General features: G+C 48.6%; 1 protein-coding gene across 1 annotated transcript in view; it reads right to left on the bottom strand.

Moving 5' to 3' along the window:
- herc2 (HECT and RLD domain containing E3 ubiquitin protein ligase 2) overlaps positions 1 to 22,763 on the bottom strand; it is a 326,293-nt gene that overhangs the window by 175,432 nt on the left and 128,098 nt on the right. The window contains 14 exon segments of the mRNA XM_065008536.1: positions 6 to 190; positions 504 to 686; positions 2,559 to 2,751; positions 8,187 to 8,374; positions 8,512 to 8,703; positions 11,544 to 11,562; positions 11,565 to 11,639; positions 11,642 to 11,747; positions 12,329 to 12,465; positions 13,343 to 13,357; positions 13,620 to 13,765; positions 14,097 to 14,246; positions 14,428 to 14,626; positions 14,825 to 14,952. Of these exon segments, the coding sequence (XP_064864608.1) occupies positions 6 to 190; positions 504 to 686; positions 2,559 to 2,751; positions 8,187 to 8,374; positions 8,512 to 8,703; positions 11,544 to 11,562; positions 11,565 to 11,639; positions 11,642 to 11,747; positions 12,329 to 12,465; positions 13,343 to 13,357; positions 13,620 to 13,765; positions 14,097 to 14,246; positions 14,428 to 14,626; positions 14,825 to 14,952 (1,916 nt within the window).

The raw sequence follows: 22,763 nt of genomic DNA on the forward strand, positions 1-22,763 counted from the left end.
CTTACCTGTCTCTGCAGAGTAACAGCATTACAGGACTGTTGTCCCTCTACAATGCGGATCAGCAGACCGATCCAGGCCGAAGTACTGAGAGAAGAACACATCTGAGGCTGGAGGGCCACGCTGCGGATGAAACCCAGAGTACACCAGCTACGATGCTGCTCCCTGGACACCAGCCGGTGAGATGGACAACCTGAGGGTAGAGGTCAGAGGTCAGGACAGAGAGTACACCAGCTACGATGCTGCTCCCTGGACACCAGCCGGTGAGAACCTGAGGGTAGAGGTCAGAGGTCAGGACAGAGAGTACACCAGCTACGATGCTGCTCCCTGGACACCAGCCGGTGAGAACCTGAGGGTAGAGGTCAGAGGTCAGGACAGAGAGTACACCAGCTACGATGCTGCTCCCTGGACACCAGCCGGTGAGAACCTGAGGGTAGAGGTCAGACAGGCATTTCTCCCGGGCTGAGTGATTACATAGCCTCTTTCTTGAGATCAAGTGAGTTTACCGGTCTTATCGTTGGCTCCACTCTCCACCAGCATGCGGAGAAGACCACAGAGGGTCCGTGTGGCGTCTGTCTGCATCACCTCGGAGTAGATCCCAGCAGACAGAGACAGGGTCTTCAACAGGTTCACTGTGCTGGTTAACAACATGGCTGTAGGGTGGGCACTCTTATCCAGCACCTCTCCTTCTAGTACACACACAGAATTATACATTAAGAGAAAAGGTCTGTCTGACATGTTATTTCACCTTATATTCTACACACTGTGAAGCACTTGATTCGTTGTTGATGTAGGCCTTAAGAAATCTAATTTAACTGATTTGATTGCACCAGGGGGTGTATATATACACACACTGACCAGGGGGTGTATATATACACACACTGACCAGGGGGTGTATATATACACACACTGACCAGGGGGTGTATATATACACACACTGACCAGGGGGTGTATATATACACACACTGACCAGGGTGTATATATACACACACTGACCAGGGGTGTACTATACACACTGACCAGGGGGTGTATATATACACACTGACCAGGGGGTGTATATATACACACTGACCAGGGGGTGTATATACACACTGACCAGGGGGTGTATATACACTGACCAGGGGGTGCATATATACTGACCAGGGGGTGCATATATACTGACCAGGGGGTGTATATATACTGACCAGGGGGTGCATATACACTTACCAGGGGGTGCATATATACACACTGACCAGGGGGTGTATATATACTGACCACGGGGTGTATATATACTGACCATGGGGTGTATATACACTGACCAGGGGGTGTATATATACACTGACCAGGGGGTGTATATACACTGACCAGGGGTGTATATACACTGACCTGTTGGCTACAGGGGTGTATATACACTGACCAGGGGTGTATATACACTGACCAGGGGTGCATATATACTGACCAGGGGGTGTATATATACTGACCAGGGGGTGCATATATACACAGACCAGGGGGTGCATATATACACACTGACCAGGGGGTGCATATATACACACTGACCAGGGGGTGCATATATACTGACCAGGGGGTGTATATACACTGACCAGGGGGTGCATATACACTTAACAGGGGGTGCATATACACTGACCAGGGGGTGCATATATACACACTGACCAGGGGGTGTATATATACTGACCAGGGGGTGTATATACACTGACCAGGGGGTGTATATACACTGACCAGGGGGTGTATATACACTGACCAGGGGTGCATATACACTGACCAGGGGTGCATATACACTGACCAGGGGTGCATATATACTGACCAGGGGTGCATATATACTGACCAGGGGGTGCATATGTACTGACCAGGGGTGCATATATACTGACCAGGGGTGCATATGTACTGACCAGGGGTGCATATATACTGACCAGGGGGTGCATATATACTGACCAGGGGGTGCATATATACTGACCAGGGGTGCATATATACTGACCAGGGTGTATATACACTGACCAGGGGTGCATATACACTGACCAGGGGTGCATATATACTGACCAGGGGGTGCATATATACTGACCAGGGGTGCATATGTACTGAAGCTGCATATACCTGACCAGGGGTGCATATACTGACCTGGCATACTGACCAGGGTGCATATATACTGACCAGGGGGTGCATATATACTGACCAGGGGTGCATATATACTGACCAGGGGTGTATATACACTGACCAGGGGTGCATATACACTGACCAGGGGTGCATATATACTGACCAGGGGGTGCATATATACTGACCAGGGGGTGCATGCCTACCTGACCATTCTGGTGGGAAGTGCATAGACCATATACTGGACCAGGGGTGCAGTAATATACTGACCAGGGGTGCATATATAGCCCTGACCAGGGGCATATATACTAACCAGGGGGTGCATATATACTAACCAGGGGTGCATATCTGGATAATGTTATACTAACCAGGGGTGCATATATACTAACCAGGGGTGCATATATACTGACCAGGGGGTGCATATATACTGACCAGGGGGTGCATATATACTGACCAGGGGGTGCATATATACTGACCAGTGTCATCCTCGGTGTCAGAGTCTTCAGTAGCAGGCTGGGAGGCAGGCGGTGGCTCTGACAGTTTCAGGTCGTATTTTCCTTCCTTCCCCATCCTGTAGGAGTTGGTACTGCTGGTATCCCATTGGACCCTAATCCACCCATCCTCACCCAGCTCCCCTATCACCCGGCCCAGACCCGGCGCAGGACCGTCCTACACAGAGACTAACATTTTAGTCATTTAGCACAAGGGTTCTCAAACTTTTTCACTCAGACCCCCCTTCCAACATTGGGAAACAGCCCGCACCCAAAACCCCACGTTTATTTCTATGGCCACATTTTACTATTACAACTTTAAAGAGGAAGTTGAACAGATGACATTCATATTCTGACAATCTCTGCAACTCACTTAGATAACATATTTTGATGATACAGTGGTAGCAATACATGGTTATAACATTTACAGAAAACACAGGAATGCCAATGGTGGAGGTGCTGCAGTTTATATTCAGAACCACATTCCTGTAAAGCTTAGAGAGGATCTCATGTTAAATACTGTTGTAGTAATATGGCTACAGGTTCATCTGCCTCACCTAAAGCCCATTCTGGTGGGAAGCTGCTATAGACAGTCAGTATCTGGATAATGTTAAATACTGTTGTAGTAATATGGCTACAGGTTCATCTGCCTCACCTAAAGCCCATTCTGGTGGGAAGCTGCTATAGACCAGTCAGTATCTGGATAATGTTAAATACTGTTGTAGTAATATGACTACAGGTTCATCTGCCTCACCTAAAGCCCATTCTGGTGGGAAGCTGCTATAGACCAGTCAGTATCTGGATAATGTTAAATACTGTTGTAGTAATATGGCTACAGGTTCATCTGCCTCACCTAAAGCCCATTCTGGTGGGAAGCTGCTATAGACCAGTCAGTATCTGGATAATGTTAAATACTGTTGTAGTAATATGGCTACAGGTTCATCTGCCTCACCTAAAGCCCATTCTGGTGGGAAGCTGCTATAGACCAGTATCTGGATAAGTATCTGGATAATGTTAAATACTGGATAATGTTAAATAGTAATATGGCTACAGGTTCATCTGCCTCACCTAAAGCCCATTCTGGAGGGAAGCTGCTATAGACAGTCAGTATCTGGATAATGTTAAATACTGTTGAAGTCATATGGCTACAGGTTCATCTGCTTCACCTAAAGCCCATTCTGGTGGGAAGCTGCTATAGACCAGTCAGTATCTGGATAATGTTAAATACTGTTGTAGTAATATGACTACAGGTTCATCTGCCTCACCTAAAGCCCATTCTGGTGGGAAGCTGCTATAGACCAGTCAGTATCTGGATAATGTTAAATACTGTTGTAGTAATATGACTACAGGTTCATCTGCCTCACCTAAAGCCCATTCTGGAGGGAAGCTGCTATAGACCAGTCAGTATCTGGATAATGTTAAATACTGTTGTAGTAATATGACTACAGGTTCATCTGCCTCACCTAAAGCCCATTCTGGTGGGAAGCTGCTATTGACAGTCAGTATCTGGATAACATGTGTGAAATGCTTGATCCTCAGGATCCCTAATAAACCCCCAGGAAGAGTAGCTGCTGCCTTGACAGGAACTAATGGGGATCCATAATAAACCCCCAGGAAGAGTAGCTGCTGCCTTGGCAGGAACTAATGGGGATTCATAATAAACCCCCAGGAAGAGTAGCTGCTGCCTTGACAGGAACTAATGGGGATCCATAATAAACCCCAGGAAGAGTAGCTGCTGCCTTGATTCATAATAAACCCCCAGGAACTAACGGGGATCCATAATAAACCCCTGGAAGAGTAGCTGCTGCTTGACAGGCCTTGGGGATCCAGGAAGCTGCTGCCTTGACAGGAAATGGGGATCCATAATAAACCCCCAGGAAGAGTAGCTGCTGCCTTGGCAGGAACTAATGGGGATTCATAATAAACCCCCAGGAAGAGTAGCTGCTGCCTTGGCAGGAACTAATGGGGATTCATAATAAACCCCCAGGAAGAGTAGCTGCTGCCTTGACAGGAACTATTGGGGATTCATAATAAACCCCCAGGAAGAGTAGCTGCTGCCTTGACAGGAACTAATGGGGATCCATAATAAACCCCAGGAAGAGTAGCTGCTGCCTTGACAGGAACTAACGGGGATCCATAATAAACCCCTGGAAGAGTAGCTGCTGCCTTGACAGGAACTAACGGGGATCCATAATAAACCCCAGGAAGAGTAGCTGCTGCCTTGACAGGAACTAATGGGGATCCATAATAAACCCCAGGAAGAGTAGCTGCTGCCTTGGCAGGAACTAATGGGGATCCATAATAAACCCCAGGAAGAGTAGCTGCTGCCTTGGCAGGAAGTAATGGGGATCCATAATAAACCCCAGGAAGAGTAGCTTCTGCCTTGGCAGGAACTAATGGGGATCCATAATAAACCCCAGGAAGAGTAGCTGCTGCCTTGGCAGGAACTAATGGGGATCCATAATAAACCCCAGGAAGAGTAGCTGCTGCCTTGGCAGGAACTAATGGGGATCCATAATAAACCCCCAGGAAGAGTAGCTGCTGCCTTGACAGGAACTAACGGGGATCCATAATAAACCCCTGGAAGAGTAGCTGCTGCCTTGACAGGAACTATTGGGGATCCATAATAAACCCCCAGGAAGAGTAGCTGCTGCCTTGACAGGAACTAATGGGGATCCATAATAAACCCCAGGAAGAGTAGCTGCTGCCTTGACAGGAACTAACGGGGATCCATAATAAACCCCTGGAAGAGTAGCTGCTGCCTTGACAGGAACTAACGGGGATCCATAATAAACCCCAGGAAGAGTAGCTGCTGCCTTGACAGGAACTAATGGGGATCCATAATAAACCCCAGGAAGAGTAGCTGCTGCCTTGGCAGGAACTAATGGGGATCCATAATAAACCCCAGGAAGAGTAGCTGCTGCCTTGGCAGGAAGTAATGGGGATCCATAATAAACCCCAGGAAGAGTAGCTGCTGCCTTGGCAGGAAGTAATGGGGATCCATAATAAACCCCAGGAAGAGTAGCTTCTGCCTTGGCAGGAACTAATGGGGATCCATAATAAACCCCAGGAAGAGTAGCTGCTGCCTTGGCAGGAACTAATGGGGATCCATAATAAACCCCTGGAAGAGTAGCTGCTGCCTTGACAGGAACTAACGGGGATCCATAATAAACCCCAGGAAGAGTAGCTGCTGCCTTGGCAGGAACTAATGGGGATCCATAATAAACCCCAGGAAGAGTAGCTGCTGCCTTGGCAGGAACTAATGGGGATCCATAATAAACCCCAGGAAGAGTAGCTGCTGCCTTGACAGGAACTAACGGGGATCCATAATAAACCCCAGGAAGAGTAGCTGCTGCCTTGGAAGGAACTAATGGGGATCTATAATAAACCCCAGGAAGAGTAGCTGTTGCCTTGGCAGGAACTAATGGGGATCCATAATAAACCCCAGGAAGAGTAGCTGCTGCCTTGACAGGAACTAACGGGGATCCATAATAAACCCCTGGAAGAGTAGCTGCTGCCTTGACAGGAACTAACGGGGATCCATAATAAACCCCAGGAAGAGTAGCTGCTGCCTTGGCAGGAACTAACGGGGATCCATAATAAACCCCAGGAAGAGTAGCTGCTGCCTTGACAGGAACTAATGGGGATCCATAATAAACCCCCAGGAAGAGTAGCTGCTGCCTTGGCAGGAACTAATGGGGATTCATAATAAACCCCCAGGAAGAGTAGCTGCTGCCTTGACAGGAACTATTGGGGATTCATAATAAACCCCCAGGAAGAGTAGCTGCTGCCTTGACAGGAACTAATGGGGATCCATAATAAACCCCAGGAAGAGTAGCTGCTGCCTTGACAGGAACTAACGGGGATCCATAATAAACCCCTGGAAGAGTAGCTGCTGCCTTGACAGGAACTAACGGGGATCCATAATAAACCCCAGGAAGAGTAGCTGCTGCCTTGGCAGGAACTAATGGGGATCCATAATAAACCCCAGGAAGAGTAGCTGCTCCATAATAAACCCCAGGAAGAGTAGCTGCCTTGGCAGGAACTAATGGGGATCCATAATAAACCCCAGGAAGAGTAGCTGCTGCCTTGACAGGAACTAATGGGGATCCATAATAAACCCCAGGAAGAGTAGCTGCTGCCTTGACAGGAACTAATGGGGATCCATAATAAACCCCAGGAAGAGTAGCTGCTGCCTTGACAGGAACTAATGGGGATCCATAATAAACCCCAGGAAGAGTAGCTGCTGCCTTGACAGGAACTAATGGGGATCCATAATAAACCCCAGGAAGAGTAGCTGCTGCCTTGACAGGAACTAATGGGGATCCATAATAAACCCCAGGAAGAGTAGCTGCTGCCTTGACAGGAACTAATGGGGATCCATAATAAACCCCAGGAAGAGTAGCTGCTGCCTTGGCAGGAACTAATGGGGATCCACAATAAACCCCAGGAAGAGTAGCTGCTGCCTTGGCAGGAACTAATGGGGATCCATAATAAACCCCAGGAAGAGTAGCTGCTGCCTTGGCAGGAACTAATGGGGATCCATAATAAACCCCTGGAAGAGTAGCTGCTGCCTTGGCAGGAACTAATGGGGATCCATAATAAACCCCAGGAAGAGTAGCTGCTGCCTTGGCAGGAACTAATGGGGATCCATAATAAACCCCAGGAAGAGTAGCTGCTGCCTGACAGGAACTAATGGGGATCCATAATAAACCCCAGGAAGAGTAGCTGCTGCCTTGGCAGGAACTAATGGGGATCCATAATAAACCCCAGGAAGAGTAGCTGCTGCCTTGGCAGGAACTAATGGGGATCCATAATAAACCCCAGGAAGAGTAGCTGCTGCCTTGGCAGGAACTAATGGGGATCCATAATAAACCCCAGGAAGAGTAGCTGCTGCCTGAACTAATGGGGATCCATAATAAACCCCAGGAAGAGTAGCTGCTGCCTGAACTAATGGGGATCCATAATAAACCCCAGGAAGAGTAGCTGCTGCCATAATAAACCCCAGGAGCTGCTGCCTGAACTAATGGGGATCCATAATAAACCCCAGGAAGAGTAGCTGCTGCCTGAACTAATGGGGATCCATAATAAACCCCAGGAAGAGTAGCTGCTGCCTGAACTAATGGGGATCCATAATAAACCCCAGGAAGAGTAGCTGCTGCCTGAACTAATGGGGATCCATAATAAACCCCAGGAAGAGTAGCTGCTGCCTTGATCCACCCCAGGAAGAACTAATGGGGATCCATAATAAACCCCAGGAAGAGTAGCTGCTGCCTGAACTAATGGGGATCCATAATAAACCCCAGGAAGAGTAGCTGCTGCCTGAACTAATGGGGATCCATAATAAACCCCAGGAAGAGTAGCTGCTGCCTGAACTAATGGGGATCCATAATAAACCCCAGGAAGAGTAGCTGCTGCCTGAACTAATGGGGATCCATAATAAACCCCAGGAAGAGTAGCTGCTGCAGATCAGTAATTGACCTGATCTCCCCACTTCCAGTCCAGTCTCCTCATACTTAGTTAATCATTTTAAACTAGTAGTATTAATAGTAGTAGTAGTAGTATTAGTAATAATAGTTATAGTAGTACACCAGTAGTACTACAGTAATTGACCTGATCTCCCCACTTCCAGTCCAGTCCTCTCATCACCCTGGTTCCGATCTTCATCATGGCGGCAAGTTCAGGCCCTGAGGCGGGCAGGGGAGTGGGGGTCGCCTCCTTTCGGCTCTCCTCCAGTACCGTAGCTGACCCCCCGTGACCTCTCGACCCCAGCTCCTCCTCACTGCTGTCTGTACTGGGGCCTGGAAACAATAGTCAACAACAGACTATCATCAATAACTCTGTGTGTGTGTGTGTGTGTGTGTGTGTGTGTGTGTGTGTGTGTGTGCGTACGCCTATATGAGTCTGAAAGGGTATACTCTTCGCTGCCCGTCCTCACCTATGAGTCGGAGGATGCTCTGTGTGAGAGCCAGAGTTCCAGAGTTAAGCAGCAGAGCGAGGCTGTTGGCCCCGTGTTTCAGAGACAGCATGTGGAGCATGGAGAGAAGGAAACGAGCCTGAGGGATGGTGCCCAGACTGGGGCCGGCCGGGTTCTCATTGGTAATGGTCTGGAGAGGGACGGGCTGTACACCTGGGAATACACATGGTCACAACCCAGAGTGACAGAGTTAGGTCATACTTCCCCACCTGGTCACAACCCAGAGTGACAGAGTTAGGTCATACTTCCCCACATGGTCACAACCCAGAGTGACAGAGTTAGGTCATACTTCCCCACCTGGTCACAACCCAGCGTGACAGAGTTAGGTCATACTTCCCCACATGGTCACAACCCAGAGTGACAGAGTTAGGTCATACTTCCCACATGGTCACAACCCAGAGTGACAGAGTTAGGTCATACTTCCCCACATGGTCACAACCCAGAGTGACAGAGTTAGGTCATACTTCCCCACATGGTCACAACCCAGAGTGACAGAGTTAGGTCATACTTCCCACCTGGTCACAACCCAGAGTGACAGAGTTAGGTCATACTTCCCCACATGGTCACAACCCAGAGTGACAGAGTTAGGTCATACTTCCCCACATGGTCACAACCCAGAGTGACAGAGTTAGGTCATACTTCCCCACATGGTCACAACCCAGAGTGACAGAGTTAGGTCATACATTCATTCATTCATTTGCATTTAGGTCAGAATTTTGACTCTTCCGTTGACATCAATGATTTACATCAATTTCTGATTTAACTGAAGTTTCTAAGGATAATGTTTGAGCCATATTAGTAGCCTGGTGCGGTCAAGGACAACCTCTATAAAACATGGATATTAAAAGTACTGGTCCCACCAGGCCATGTGGAGCCATGTTAGTAGCCTCTACTAAAGGCTACGTGGAGCCGTGTTAGTAGCCTCTACTAAAGGCTACGCGGAGCCGTGTTAGTAGCCTCTATTAAAGACTACGCGGAGCCGTGTTAGTAGCCTCTACTAAAGGCTACGCGGAGCCGTGTTAGTAGCCTCTACTAAAGGCTACGTGGAGCCGTGTTAGTAGCCTCTACTAAAGGGTACATGGAGCCATGTTAATAGCCTCTACGTGGAGCCGTGTTAGTAGCCTCTACTAAAGGGTACGTGGAGCCGTGTTAGTAGCCTCTACTAAAGGCTAAAGTAGCCTACGTGGACTAAAGGCTACGTGGCCGTGTTAGTAGCCTCTACTAAAGGCTACGTGGAGCCGTGTTAGTAGCCTCTACTAAAGGCTACGTGGAGCCGTGTTAGTAGCCTCTACTAAAGGCTAAGTGGAGCCGTGTTAGTAGCCTCTACTAAAGGCTAAGGCTAAGTGGGCCGTGGAGGCTACGTGGAGCCGTGTTAGTAGCCGTGTTAGTCTACTAAAGGCGTGTTAGTAGCCATGCTACGTGGAGCCGTGTTAGTACCTCTCACTAAAGGCTAGCCTCGTGGAGCCGTGTTAGTAGCCTCTACTAAAGGCTAAGTGGAGCGCGTGTTAGTAGCCTCTACTAAAGGCTACGTGGTAGCCTCCGTGTTAGTAGCCTCTACTAAAGGCTACGTGGAGCCGTGTTAGTAGCCTCTACTAAAGGCTACGTGGAGCCGTGTTAGTAGCCTCTACTAAAGGCTACGTGGAGCCGTGTTAGTACGTAGTAGCCTCTACTAAAGGTAGCCTCTACTAAAGGCTACGTGGAGCCGTGTTAGTAGCCTCTACTAAAGGCTACGTGGAGCCGTGTGGAGCCGTGTTAGTAGCCTCTACTAAAGGCTACGTGGAGCCGTGTTAGTAGCCTCTACTAAAAAGGCTAAGGCTGGAGCCGTGTTAGTAGCCTCTACTAAAGGCTACGTGGAGCCGTGTTAGTAGCCTCTACTAAAGGCGTGGACGTGTTAGTAGCCGTGTGGAGCCATGTTAGTAGCTCTCTACTAAAGGCTACGTGGAGCCGTGTTAGTAGCCTCTACTAAAGGCTGGAGCCGTGGTAGCCTCTACGTGTGGAGTTAGTAGCCTCTACTAAAGGCTACGTGTTAGTAGCCGTGGAGCCGTGTTAATAGCCTCTACTAAAGGTGGAGCCATGTTGGCCTCTACTAAAGGCTACGCCGTGTTAGTAGCCTCCACTAAAGGCTACGTGGAGCCGTGTTAGTAGCCTCCACTAAAGGCTACGTGGAGCCGTGTTAGTAGCCTCCACTAAAGGCTACGTGGAGCCGTGTTAGTAGCCTCTACTAAAGGCTACGTGGAGCCGTGTTAGTAGCCTCTACTAAAGGCTACGTGGAGCCGTGTTAGTAGCCGGAGCCGTGTTAGTACTAAAGGCTAGCCGTGTTGGAGCCGTGTTAGTAGCCTCTACTAAAGGCTGGAGCCGTGGAGCCGTGTTAGTAGCCTCTACTAAAGGCTACGTGGAGCCGTGTTAGTAGCGTGGAGCTCTCTACTAAAGTAGCCTCTACGTGGAGCCGTGTTAGTAGCCTCTCTACTAAAGCCTCTACTAAAGGCTACGTGGAGCCGTGTTAGTAGCCTCTACTAAAGGCTACGTGGAGCCACGCGGCCTCTACTAAGGCTACGTGTGTTAGTAGCCTCTACTAAAGGCTACGCGTGTTAGTAGCCTCTACTAAAGGCCGTGTTAGTAGCCTCTACTAAAGGCTACGTGGAGCCGTGTTAGTAGCCTCTACTAAAGGCTACGTGGAGCCTTGTTAGTAGCCTCTACTAAAGGCTACGTGGAGCCGTGTTAGTAGCCTCTACTAAAGGCTACGTGTTAGTAGCCTCTACTAAAGGCCGTGTTAGTAGCCTCTACTAAAGGCTACGTGGAGCCGTGTTAGTAGCCTCTACTAAAGGCTACGTGGAGCCGTGCCTCTACTTAGTTAGCCTCTACTAAAGGCTGGAGCCGTGGAGCCGTGTTAGTAGCCTCTACTAAAGGCTACATGTGGAGCCGTGTTAGTAGCCTCTACGTGGAGCCATGTTAGTAACCTCTACTAAAGGCTACGTGGAGCCGTGTTAGCTCACCCAGTTGATTAAAGCGTGTTAGTAGCCTCCGCTACGTGGGCCTCCAGCGTGGAGGATGGTACGTAGGTTCTGGATGGACCAGGAGTAGAGGCTACGTGGAGCCGTGTTAGTAGAAGCCATGTGACCTCTAACAGCATGCGGTTGAAGGTTCTGGATGGACCAGGGATCAGACCAACGTCTTTCAGACAGTCAGACAGCGGCTCCCTGAGGTACACAACACACAGTAACTAACACACACCAGTAACTAACCAGTAACACACAGTAACTAACACACACACACACCAGTAACTAACACACACCAGTAACTAACACACACACACACACACCAGTAACTAACACACACACACACACCAGTAACTAACACACACCAGTAACTAACACACACACACACACCAGTAACTAACACACACCAGTAACTAACACACACCAGTAACTAACACACACACCAGTAACTAACACACACACAGTAACTAACACACACACAGTAACTAACACACACACAGTAACTAACACACACACACACAAACAAACCAGAAACTAACACACACCAGTAACACACACACACCAGTAACACACACACACCAGTAACACACACACACCAGTAACACACACACACCAGTAACACACACACACATATACACAACTAAACATGCATTAAATCAGACAGGTTCCACAGCTGCCATGAGACATGGTCAATTCCTCCTCCGGGTCCACAGCCATGTCTCAGGCTCCTCAACAGACATCCTTTCCAACTCAGAAACAACTGTAAAACCAGTGGCATGTACCCGATGTTGGTCCCCTCGGGTATGACCCTCTGCCAGCCACACAGCATGGCATACTGGACAGAGGGCAGCAAGAAGCTCTTAGAGGCCAGCTTCAGCATGGTGTCAATGCCCTCCAGCCGAACCTCAGCACGCTCCAACTGGAGAATATAATATCAACATTAGACACACCAAAGCAACTAACCCTAAACCTCCAGCCGAACCTCTGCTTCCTCATTTCATTCCTTAATCCTGCTTCCTCATCTTCCTCACTATCCTGCTACCTCATCTTCCTCACTATCCTGCTACCTCATCTTCCTCACTATCCTGCTACCTCATCTTCCTCACTATCCTGCTACCTCATCTTCCTCACTATCCTGCTACCTCATCTTTCTCACCATCCTGCTACCTCATCTTCCTCACTATCCTGCTACCTCATCTTCCTCACCATCTGGCTACCTCATCTTCCTCACCATCTGGCTACCTCATCTTCTTCACCATCTGGCTACCTCATCTTCCTCACCATCTGGCTACCTCATCTTCCCTCACTATCCTGCTATCTCATCTTTCTCACCATCCTGCTACCTCATCTTTCTCACAATCCTGCTACCTCATTTCATTCACCATCCTGCTACCTCATCTTCCTTCTATCCTCACCTAATCCTGGCTACCTCATTTCCTCATAATCTGGCTACCTCATCTTCCTCACCATCTGGGCTCATCTTCCTCACCTTCTCTCCCTGGAGTTACCTCATCTTTAAACAACTGATGACAGGGATATCTTTCAATCTGGACATAAATCAACATTTGAGATTTGCTACCTTATTGGGAGTGTAATGTCCCTTTAATATTCACCCAGAATGGTCTTCCCTGTCTTACCTTCACAGGTAGACATTAATCTTCCTACATCTAACCGTGTTCTTCCCCTGTCTGATACCTCATCCTACATCTGGAAATATAATTCTGACCATCTGGCCACCCATCTTCCAAAAAACAAAATCTTCTTTAATGGTACCTCATCTTCCTCCCATTCTGCACCTGTTTGAGAAGACACTTCTCTCATCTTTAAACAACGTGACAGTGGATCCTGGATTCATTGGACATAAACTCTACGATGGTCCCCATGAGGCTGGAGGTAGTAAGACTCCCTGGACATATTCAGCCACTTAAACTTCTGTCCCGTCCACCTTCACAGTGTTGAGGAGAGGAGCCCAGCCTATCCTGCTGTCTAGACAAAACACAGCAATATAACTGACACCGCTGGTCAGCACCAAAATCTATTCAGGATTTAATGGTAATGGGTCCCATTCTGCACCTGTTTGAGAAACACTTCCTCAGAAGAGAGAGAGTGTAGAGAGAGGAAGGAGATGGTCCCCATGAGGCTGGAGGTAGAGAAGACTCCCTGGACACTGTGCTTCAGCCACTTAGGCTTCTGGACGTGAGCGACCGTGTTGAGGAGAGAGGAAGGAGCCAGCCTAGGGCTGCTAGACAAGGACACAGCAATACAGGACTGACATGGCAGATCACACCTCTATTCAGGATGAGAGGAGAGGGATAGAGGGCATGACTTTAGAAACAGAGAGAAGAGAGAGAGAGGAGAGAGAGAGGAAGGAGAGAGAGAGAGAGGAGAGCAGAAGGAGAGGAGAGGAGGTGAGAGAGAGAGGAAGGTGAGAGAGAGAGAGGAGAGAGAGGAAGGAGAGAGAGAGGAGAGAGAAGGGAGAGAGAGGAAGGAGAGAGAGGCAAGAGAGAGAGAGAGAGAGAGGTGAGAGAGAGAGGAAGTGAGAGAGAGAGAGAGAGAGAGGCACCTTGGGTGTCTTGTTGGTGGGTGGTTTTCTGTCTGCGGGGGCGGGGCTTATGGGGACACAGAGCTCCTCCTCATTGGTCCCTTCATTCTCTAGTTTCGGCTCCTCTACTACCTCTGCCGACTCAGACTTCTTAGGCACTTCAACAGCAGACATAGAAAATCAACACAATAGACACACACCATACCAGCCTAACCATTAATGACAAGGGGGAGAAACAGGCGCAGGTCTCGCTCCAAGTAAAACAAATCATTGATGTTTTGGTCATCTCGGCCGTCACAACGAGTGCCATTAAACAACCCTTCTGAGGCCAGTAACTACCTCTCTTCTTCTTCCTGCAGTCTCTGATGAGCTTCTGTGTGATCCTTTTCCAGCGCGGCTGGGCGCTGAGCAGCTTCAGCTTGGACACGATGGAGAGGTCGCTGCTCACGGCAGGGCGCAGTTCGTTGAACAGGAAGCGCAACCTCTCGATGACAGGAGCACAGACCTCCTTATAACTACGACCCTGCTCCTGGTGGGTCTGGAACAATGAGAGGAGAGAGAGAGAAAGACACTGTAATCTACCCTACCAAACCCAGGACCTACAATCACTAGCCTGGTCCCAGATCTGTTACTGCTGTAAAGGCAACTTCTATGATAAGAGTTGGCTATACAGCACAAACAGACCTGGGACCAGGCTACAGAATAACATGGAATGATAGGCAGGTATGAAGTATACCTTGATTAAAGAGCACTTAGCCTGGTACACCATGCGACACACGTCAATCACAGATCTGGGGAGGGACCTCTGCTTCCCCTGTTCCACGCCCAAGGCACATTGGTTGACGAGGGAAAGGGCGATGTGACCTATGAGAGGGCCAGACGCTGCCGTCAATCACCCAGTGACCAATCAAATCACTTGATAAACTAGAGAACTTCTAAAAAGCCCTCTGTTACTACATAGACAGTATGACCCCTACCCCCTGTTACTACATAGACAGTATGACCCCTACCCTCTGTATGACCCCTACCCCCTGTTACTACATAGACAGTATGACCCCTACCCCCTGTTACTACATAGACAGTATGACCCCTACCCCTGTTACTACATAGACAGTATGACCCCTACCCTCTGTATACCCCTGTTACTACATAGACAGTATGACCCCTACCCCTGTTACTACATAGACAGTATGACCCCTACCCCTGTTACTACATAGACAGTATGGCCCCTACCCCTGTTACTACATAGACAGTATGACCCCTACCCCCTGTTACTACATAGACAGTATGACCCCTACCCCTGTTATTACATACAGTATGACCCCTACCCCTGTTATTACATACAGTATGACCCCTACCCTCTGTATGACCCCCTACCCCCTGTTACTACATAGACAGTATGACCCCAACCCTCTGTATGACCCCTACCCCTGTTACTACATAGACAGTATGACCCCTACCCTCTGTATGACCCCAACCCCTGTTACTACATAGACAGTATGACCCCTACCATCTGTTACTACATAGACAGTATGACCCCCTACTTCCCCTGTATGACCCCAACCCCTGTTACTACATAGACAGTATGACCCCAACCCCCTGTTACTACATAGACAGTATGACCCCTACCCCCTGTTACTACATAGACAGTATGACCCCTACCCTCTGTTACTACATAGACAGTATGACCCCTACCCTCTGTATGACCCCTACCCCTGTTACTACATAGACAGTATGACCCCTACCCCTGTTACTACATAGACAGTATGACCCCTACCCTCTGTTACTACATAGACAGTATGACCCCTACCCTCTGTTACTACATAGACAGTATGACCCCTACCCTCTGTTACTACATAGACAGTATGACCCCTACCCTCTGTTACTACATAGACAGTATGACCCCTACCCTCTGTATGACCCCTACCCTCTGTTACTACATAGACAGTATGACCCCTACCCTCTGTATGACCCCTACCCTCTGTTACTACATAGACAGTATGACCCCTACCCTCTGTATGACCCCTACCCTCTGTTACTACATAGACAGTATGACCCCTACCCCCTGTTACTACATAGACAGTATGACCCCTACCCCCTGTTACTACATAGACAGTATGACCCCTACCCTCTGTATGACCCCTACCCTCTGTTACTACATAGACAGTATGGCCCCTACCCTCTGTTACTACATAGACAGTATGCCCCTACCCCTGTTACTACATCAGTATGACCCCTACCCCTGTTACTACATAGACAGTATGACCCCTGTTACCCTAGACTGTATGACCCCTACCCCCTGTTACTACATAGACAGTATGACCCCTACCCCTGTTACTACATAGACAGTATGACCCCTACCCCTGTTACTACATAGACAGTATGACCCCTACCCCCTGACCCCCCCCTGTTACTACATAGACAGTATGACCCCCTACCCCTGTTACTACATAGACAGTATGACCCCCTACCCCTGTTACTACATAGACAGTATGACCCCTACCCCCTGTTACTACATAGACAGTATGACCCCTACCCTCTGTTACTACATAGACAGTATGACCCCTACCCCTGTTACTACATAGACAGTATGACCCCTACCCCTGTTACTACATAGACAGTATGCCCCTACCCCTGTTACTACATAGACAGTATGGCCCCTACCCCTGTTACTACATAGACAGTATGACCCCTACCCCCCTCTGTTACTACATAGACAGTATGACCCCTACCCCTGTTACTACATAGACAGTATGACCCCTACCCTCTGTTACTACATAGACAGACCCCTACCCCTGTTACTACATAGACAGTATGACCCCTACCCCTGTTATGACCCCCTGTTACTACATAGACAGTATGACCCCTACCCCCTCTGTATGACCCCTACCCTCTGTTACTACATAGACAGTATGACCCCTACCCCTGTTACTACATAGACAGTATGACCCCTACCCCTGTTACTACATAGACAGTATGACCCCCCTACCCCTGACATAGAAGTATGACCCCTACCCCTGTTACTACATAGACAGTATGACCCCCCCTGTTACTACATAGACAGTATGACCCCTACCCCCTACTGTATGACCCCTACCCTGTTACTACATAGACAGTATGACCCCTACCCTCTGTTACTACATAGACAGTATGACCCCTACCCTCTGTTACTACATAGACAGTATGACCCCTACCCCTGTTACTACATGACCCCTACCCCTGTTACTACATAGACAGTATGACCCCTACCCCTGTTACTACATAGACAGTATGACCCCTACCCCTGTTACTACATAGACACCCCTACCCTCTGTATGACCCCTACCCCCTGTTACTACATAGACAGTATGACCCCCTGTTACTACATGACAGTATGGCCCCTACCCTGTTACTACTAGACAGTATGACCCCTACCCCCTGTTACTACATAGACAGTATGACCCCTACCCTCTGTATGACCCCTACTTCCCCTGTTACTACATAGACAGTATGACCCCTACCCCTGTTACTACATAGACAGTATGACCCCAACCCTCTGTTACTACATAGACAGTATGACCCCTACCCCTGTTACTACTAGACAGTATGACCCCTACCCCTGTTACTACATAGACAGTATGACCCCTACCCTCTGTATGACCCCTACCCCCTGTTACTACATAGACATATGACCCCTACCCCCTGTTACTACATGACAGTATGACCCCTACCCCTGTTACTACATAGACAGTATGACCCCTACCCTCTGTTACTACATAGACAGTATGACCCCTACCCTCTGTTACTACATAGACAGTATGACCCCTACCCTCTGTTACTACATAGACAGTATGACCCCTACCCCTGTTACTACATAGACAGTATGACCCCTACCCTCTGTATGACCCCTACCCCTGTTACTACATAGACAGTATGACCCCTACCCTCTGTTACTACATAGACAGTATGACCCCTACCCCCTCTGTATGACCCCTACCCCTGTTACTACATAGACAGTATGACCCCTACCCCCTGTTACTACATAGACAGTATGACCCTCTGACCCCTCTGTTACTACATAGACAGTATGACCCCTACCCTACCCCTGTTACTACATAGACAGTATGACCCCCTACCCTCTGTTACTACATAGACAGTATGACCCCTACCCTCAACCCCTGTTACTACATAGACAGTATGACTACCCTCTGTTACTACATAGACAGTATGACCCCTACCCTCTGTATGACCCTACCCCTGTTACTACATAGACAGTATGACCCCTACCCCTGTTACTACATAGACAGTATGACCCCTACCCTCTGTATGACCCTACCCCCTGTTACTACATAGACAGTATGACCCCTACCCCTCTGTATGACAGTATGACCCCTACCCTCTGTTACTACATAGACAGTATGACCCCTACCCCTGTATGACCCCTACCCCTGTTACTACATAGACAGTATGACCCCTACCCTCTGTTACTACATGACAGTATGACCCCTACCCCTGTTACTACATAGACAGTATGACCCCTACCCTCTGTTACTACATAGACAGTATGACCCCTACCCTCTGTTACTACATAGACAGTATGACCCCTACCCTCTGTTACTACATAGACAGTATGACCCCTACCCCTGTTACTACATAGACAGTATGACCCCTACCCCTGTTACTACATAGACAGTATGACCCCTAACCTGTTACTACATAGACAGTATGACCCCTACCCTCTGTTACTACATAGACAGTATGACCCCTACCCCCTGTTACTACATAGACAGTATGACCCCTACCCTCTGTTACTACATAGACAGTATGACCCCTACCCCTGTTACTACATAGACAGTATGACCCCTACCCCTGTTACTACATAGACAGTATGACCCCTACCCCTGTTACTACATAGACAGTATGACCCCTACCCTCTGTATGACCCCTACCCCTGTTACTACATAGACAGTATGACCCCTACCCCTGTTACTACATAGACAGTATGACCCCTACCCCTGTGTATGACCCCTGTTACTACATAGACAGTATGACCCCTACCCCTGTTACTACATAGACAGTATGACCCCCTACCCCTGTTACTACATAGACAGTATGACCCCTACCCCTGTTACTGACAGTATGACCCCTACCCCTGTTACTACATAGACAGTATGACCCCTACCCTCTGTATGACCCCTACCCCTGTTACTACATAGACAGTATGACCCCTACCCCCTGTTACTACATAGACAGTATGACCCCTACCCCTGTATGACCCCTACCCCCTGTTACTACATAGACAGTATGACCCCCCCTACCCCTGTTACTACATAGACAGTATGACCCCTACCCCTGTTACTACTGTATGACCCCTACCCCTGTTACTACATAGACAGTATGACCCCTACCCTCTGTTACTACATAGACAGTATGACCCCTACCCCTGTTACTACATAGACAGTATGACCCTACCCCTGTTACTACATAGACAGTATGACCCCTACCCTGTTACTACATAGACAGTATGACCCTGTTACCCCTGTATGACCCCTACCCCCTGTTACTACATAGACAGTATGACCCCTACCCCTGTATGACCCCTACCCCTGTTACTACATAGACAGTATGACCCTACCCCTGTTACTACATAGACAGTATGACCCCTACCCCTGTTACCCCTACCCCCTGTTACTACATAGACAGTATGACCCCTACCCCTGTTACTACATAGACAGTATGACCCCAACCCTCTGTTACTATGACCCTACCCCCTGTTACTACATAGACAGTATGACCCCTACCCCTGTTACTACATAGACAGTATGACCCCTACCCCTGTTACTACATAGACAGTATGACCCCTACTGTTACTACATAGACAGTATGACCCCTACCCTACTGACAGTATGACCCCTACCCTCTGTTACTACATAGACAGTATGACCCCTACCCCCTGTTACTACATAGACAGTATGACCCCTACCCCTGTTACTACAGAGACAGTATGACCCCAACCCTCTGTATGACCCCTACCCCTGTTACTACATAGACAGTATGACCCCTACCCCTGTTACTACATAGACAGTATGACCCCTACCCTCTGTTTACTAGACAGTATGACAGTATGACCCCTACCCCTGTTACTACATAGACAGTATGACCCCTACCCTCTGTTACTACATAGACAGTATGACCCCTACCCCTGTTACTACATAGACAGTATGACCCCTACCCTCTGTATGACCCCTACCCCTGTTACTACATAGACAGTATGACCCCTACCCCTGTTACTACATAGACAGTATGACCCCTACCCTCTGTATGACCCTACCCCCTGTTACTACATAGACAGTATGACCCCTACCCTCTGTTACTACATAGACAGTATGACCCCTACCCTCTGTTACTACATAGACAGTATGACCCCTGTATACCCTCTGTTACTACATAGACAGTATGACCCCTACCCTCTGTTACTACATAGACAGTATGACCCTGACCCCCTACCCCTGTTACTACATAGACAGTATGACCCCTACCCCTGTTACTACATAGACAGTATGACCCCTACCCTCTGTATGACCCCTACCCCCTGTTACTACATAGACAGTATGACCCCTACCCTCTGTTACTACATAGACAGTATGACCCCTACCCCTGTTACTACATAGACAGTATGACCCCTACCCCTGTTACTACAGAGACAGTATGACCCCAACCCTCTGTATGACCCCTCTGTTACTACATAGACAGTATGACCCCCTACCCCCTGTTACTACTACATAGACCCCAGTATGACCCCTACCCCTGTTACTACATAGACAGTATGACCCCTACCCTCTGTTACTACATAGACAGTATGACCCCCTACCCCCTGTTACTACATAGACAGTATGACCCCCTACCCTAGGCCCCCCCTGTTACTACATAGACAGTATGACCCCTACCCCTCTGTTACTACATAGACAGTATGACCCCTACCCCTGTTGACCCCTGACCCCTACCCCTCTGTTACTACATAGACAGTATGACCCCTACCCCTGTTACTACATAGACAGTATGACCCCTACCCCCTGTTACTACATAGACAGTATGACCCCTACCCTCTGTATGACCCCTACCCCTGTTACTACATAGACAGTATGACCCCTACCCTCTGTTACTACATAGACAGTATGACCCCAACCCCTACCCTACCCCTGTTACTACATAGACAGTATGACCCCTACCCTCTGTTACTACATAGACAGTATGACCCCTACCCTCTGTTACTACATAGACAGTATGACCCCTACCCCCTGTTACTACATAGACAGTATGACCCCTACCCTCTGTTACTACATAGACAGTATGACCCTACCCTCTGTTACTACATAGACAGTATGACCCCTACCCCTGTTACTAGACATAGACAGTATGACCCCTACCCCTGTTACTACATAGACAGTATGACCCCTACCCCTGTTACTACAGTATGACCCCAGTATGACCCCTACCCCTGTTACTACATAGACAGTATGACCCCTACCCTACTATAGACAGTATGACCCCTACCCCTGTTACTACATAGACAGTATGACCCCTACCCTCTGTTACTACATAGACAGTATGACCCCTACCCTCTGTATGACCCCTACCCCTGTTACTACTGTTACCCTCTGTTACTACATAGACAGTATGACCCCTACCCCTCTGTATGACCCCTACCCCCTGTTACTACATAGACAGTATGACCCCTACCCCCTGTTACTACATAGACAGTATGACCCCTACCCCCTGTTACTACATAGACAGTATGACCCCTACCCTCTGTATGACCCCTACCCCCTGTTACTACATAGACAGTATGACCCCTACCCTCTGTTACTACATGACCCCTACCCTCTGTTACTACATAGACAGTATGACCCCTACTACCCCTGTTACTACCAGAGACTGTATGACCCCTACCCCTGTTACTACATAGACAGTATGACCCCCTACCCCTGTTACTACATAGACAGTATGACCCCTACCCCTGTTACTACATAGACAGTATGACCCTACCCCTACTGTATGACCCCCTACCCCTGTTACTACATAGACAGTATGACCCCTACCCTGTTACTACAGTATGACAGTATGACCCCCTACCCCCTGTTACTACATAGACAGTATGACCCCTACCCCTGTTACTACAGAGACAGTATGACCCCAACCCTCTGTATGACCCTACCCCTGTTACTACATAGACAGTATGACCCTACCCCTGTTACTACATAGACAGTATGACCCCTACCCTCTGTTACTACATAGACAGTATGACCCCTACCTCTGTTACTACATAGACAGTATGACCCCTACCCTCTGTTACTACATAGACAGTATGACCCCTACCCTCTGTTACTACATAGACAGTATGACCCCTACCCTCTGTTACTACATAGACAGTATGACCTCTGTATGACCCCTACCCCCTGTTACTACAGAGACATAGACAACCCTCTGTATGACCCCTACCCCTGTTACTACATAGACAGTATGACCCCTACCCCCTGTTACCCCTGTTACTACATAGACAGTATGACCCCTACCCCCTGTTACTACATAGACAGTATGACCCCTACCCCTGTTACTACATAGACAGTATGACCCTACCCCTGTTACTACAGAGACAGTATGACCCCTACCCCCTACTGTATGACCCCTACCCCTGT

The sequence above is a fragment of the Oncorhynchus nerka genome, linkage group LG24 (genome assembly GCF_034236695.1).
Source record: "Oncorhynchus nerka isolate Pitt River linkage group LG24, Oner_Uvic_2.0, whole genome shotgun sequence".
NCBI classification, from domain to species: Eukaryota; Metazoa; Chordata; class Actinopteri; order Salmoniformes; family Salmonidae; genus Oncorhynchus; species Oncorhynchus nerka.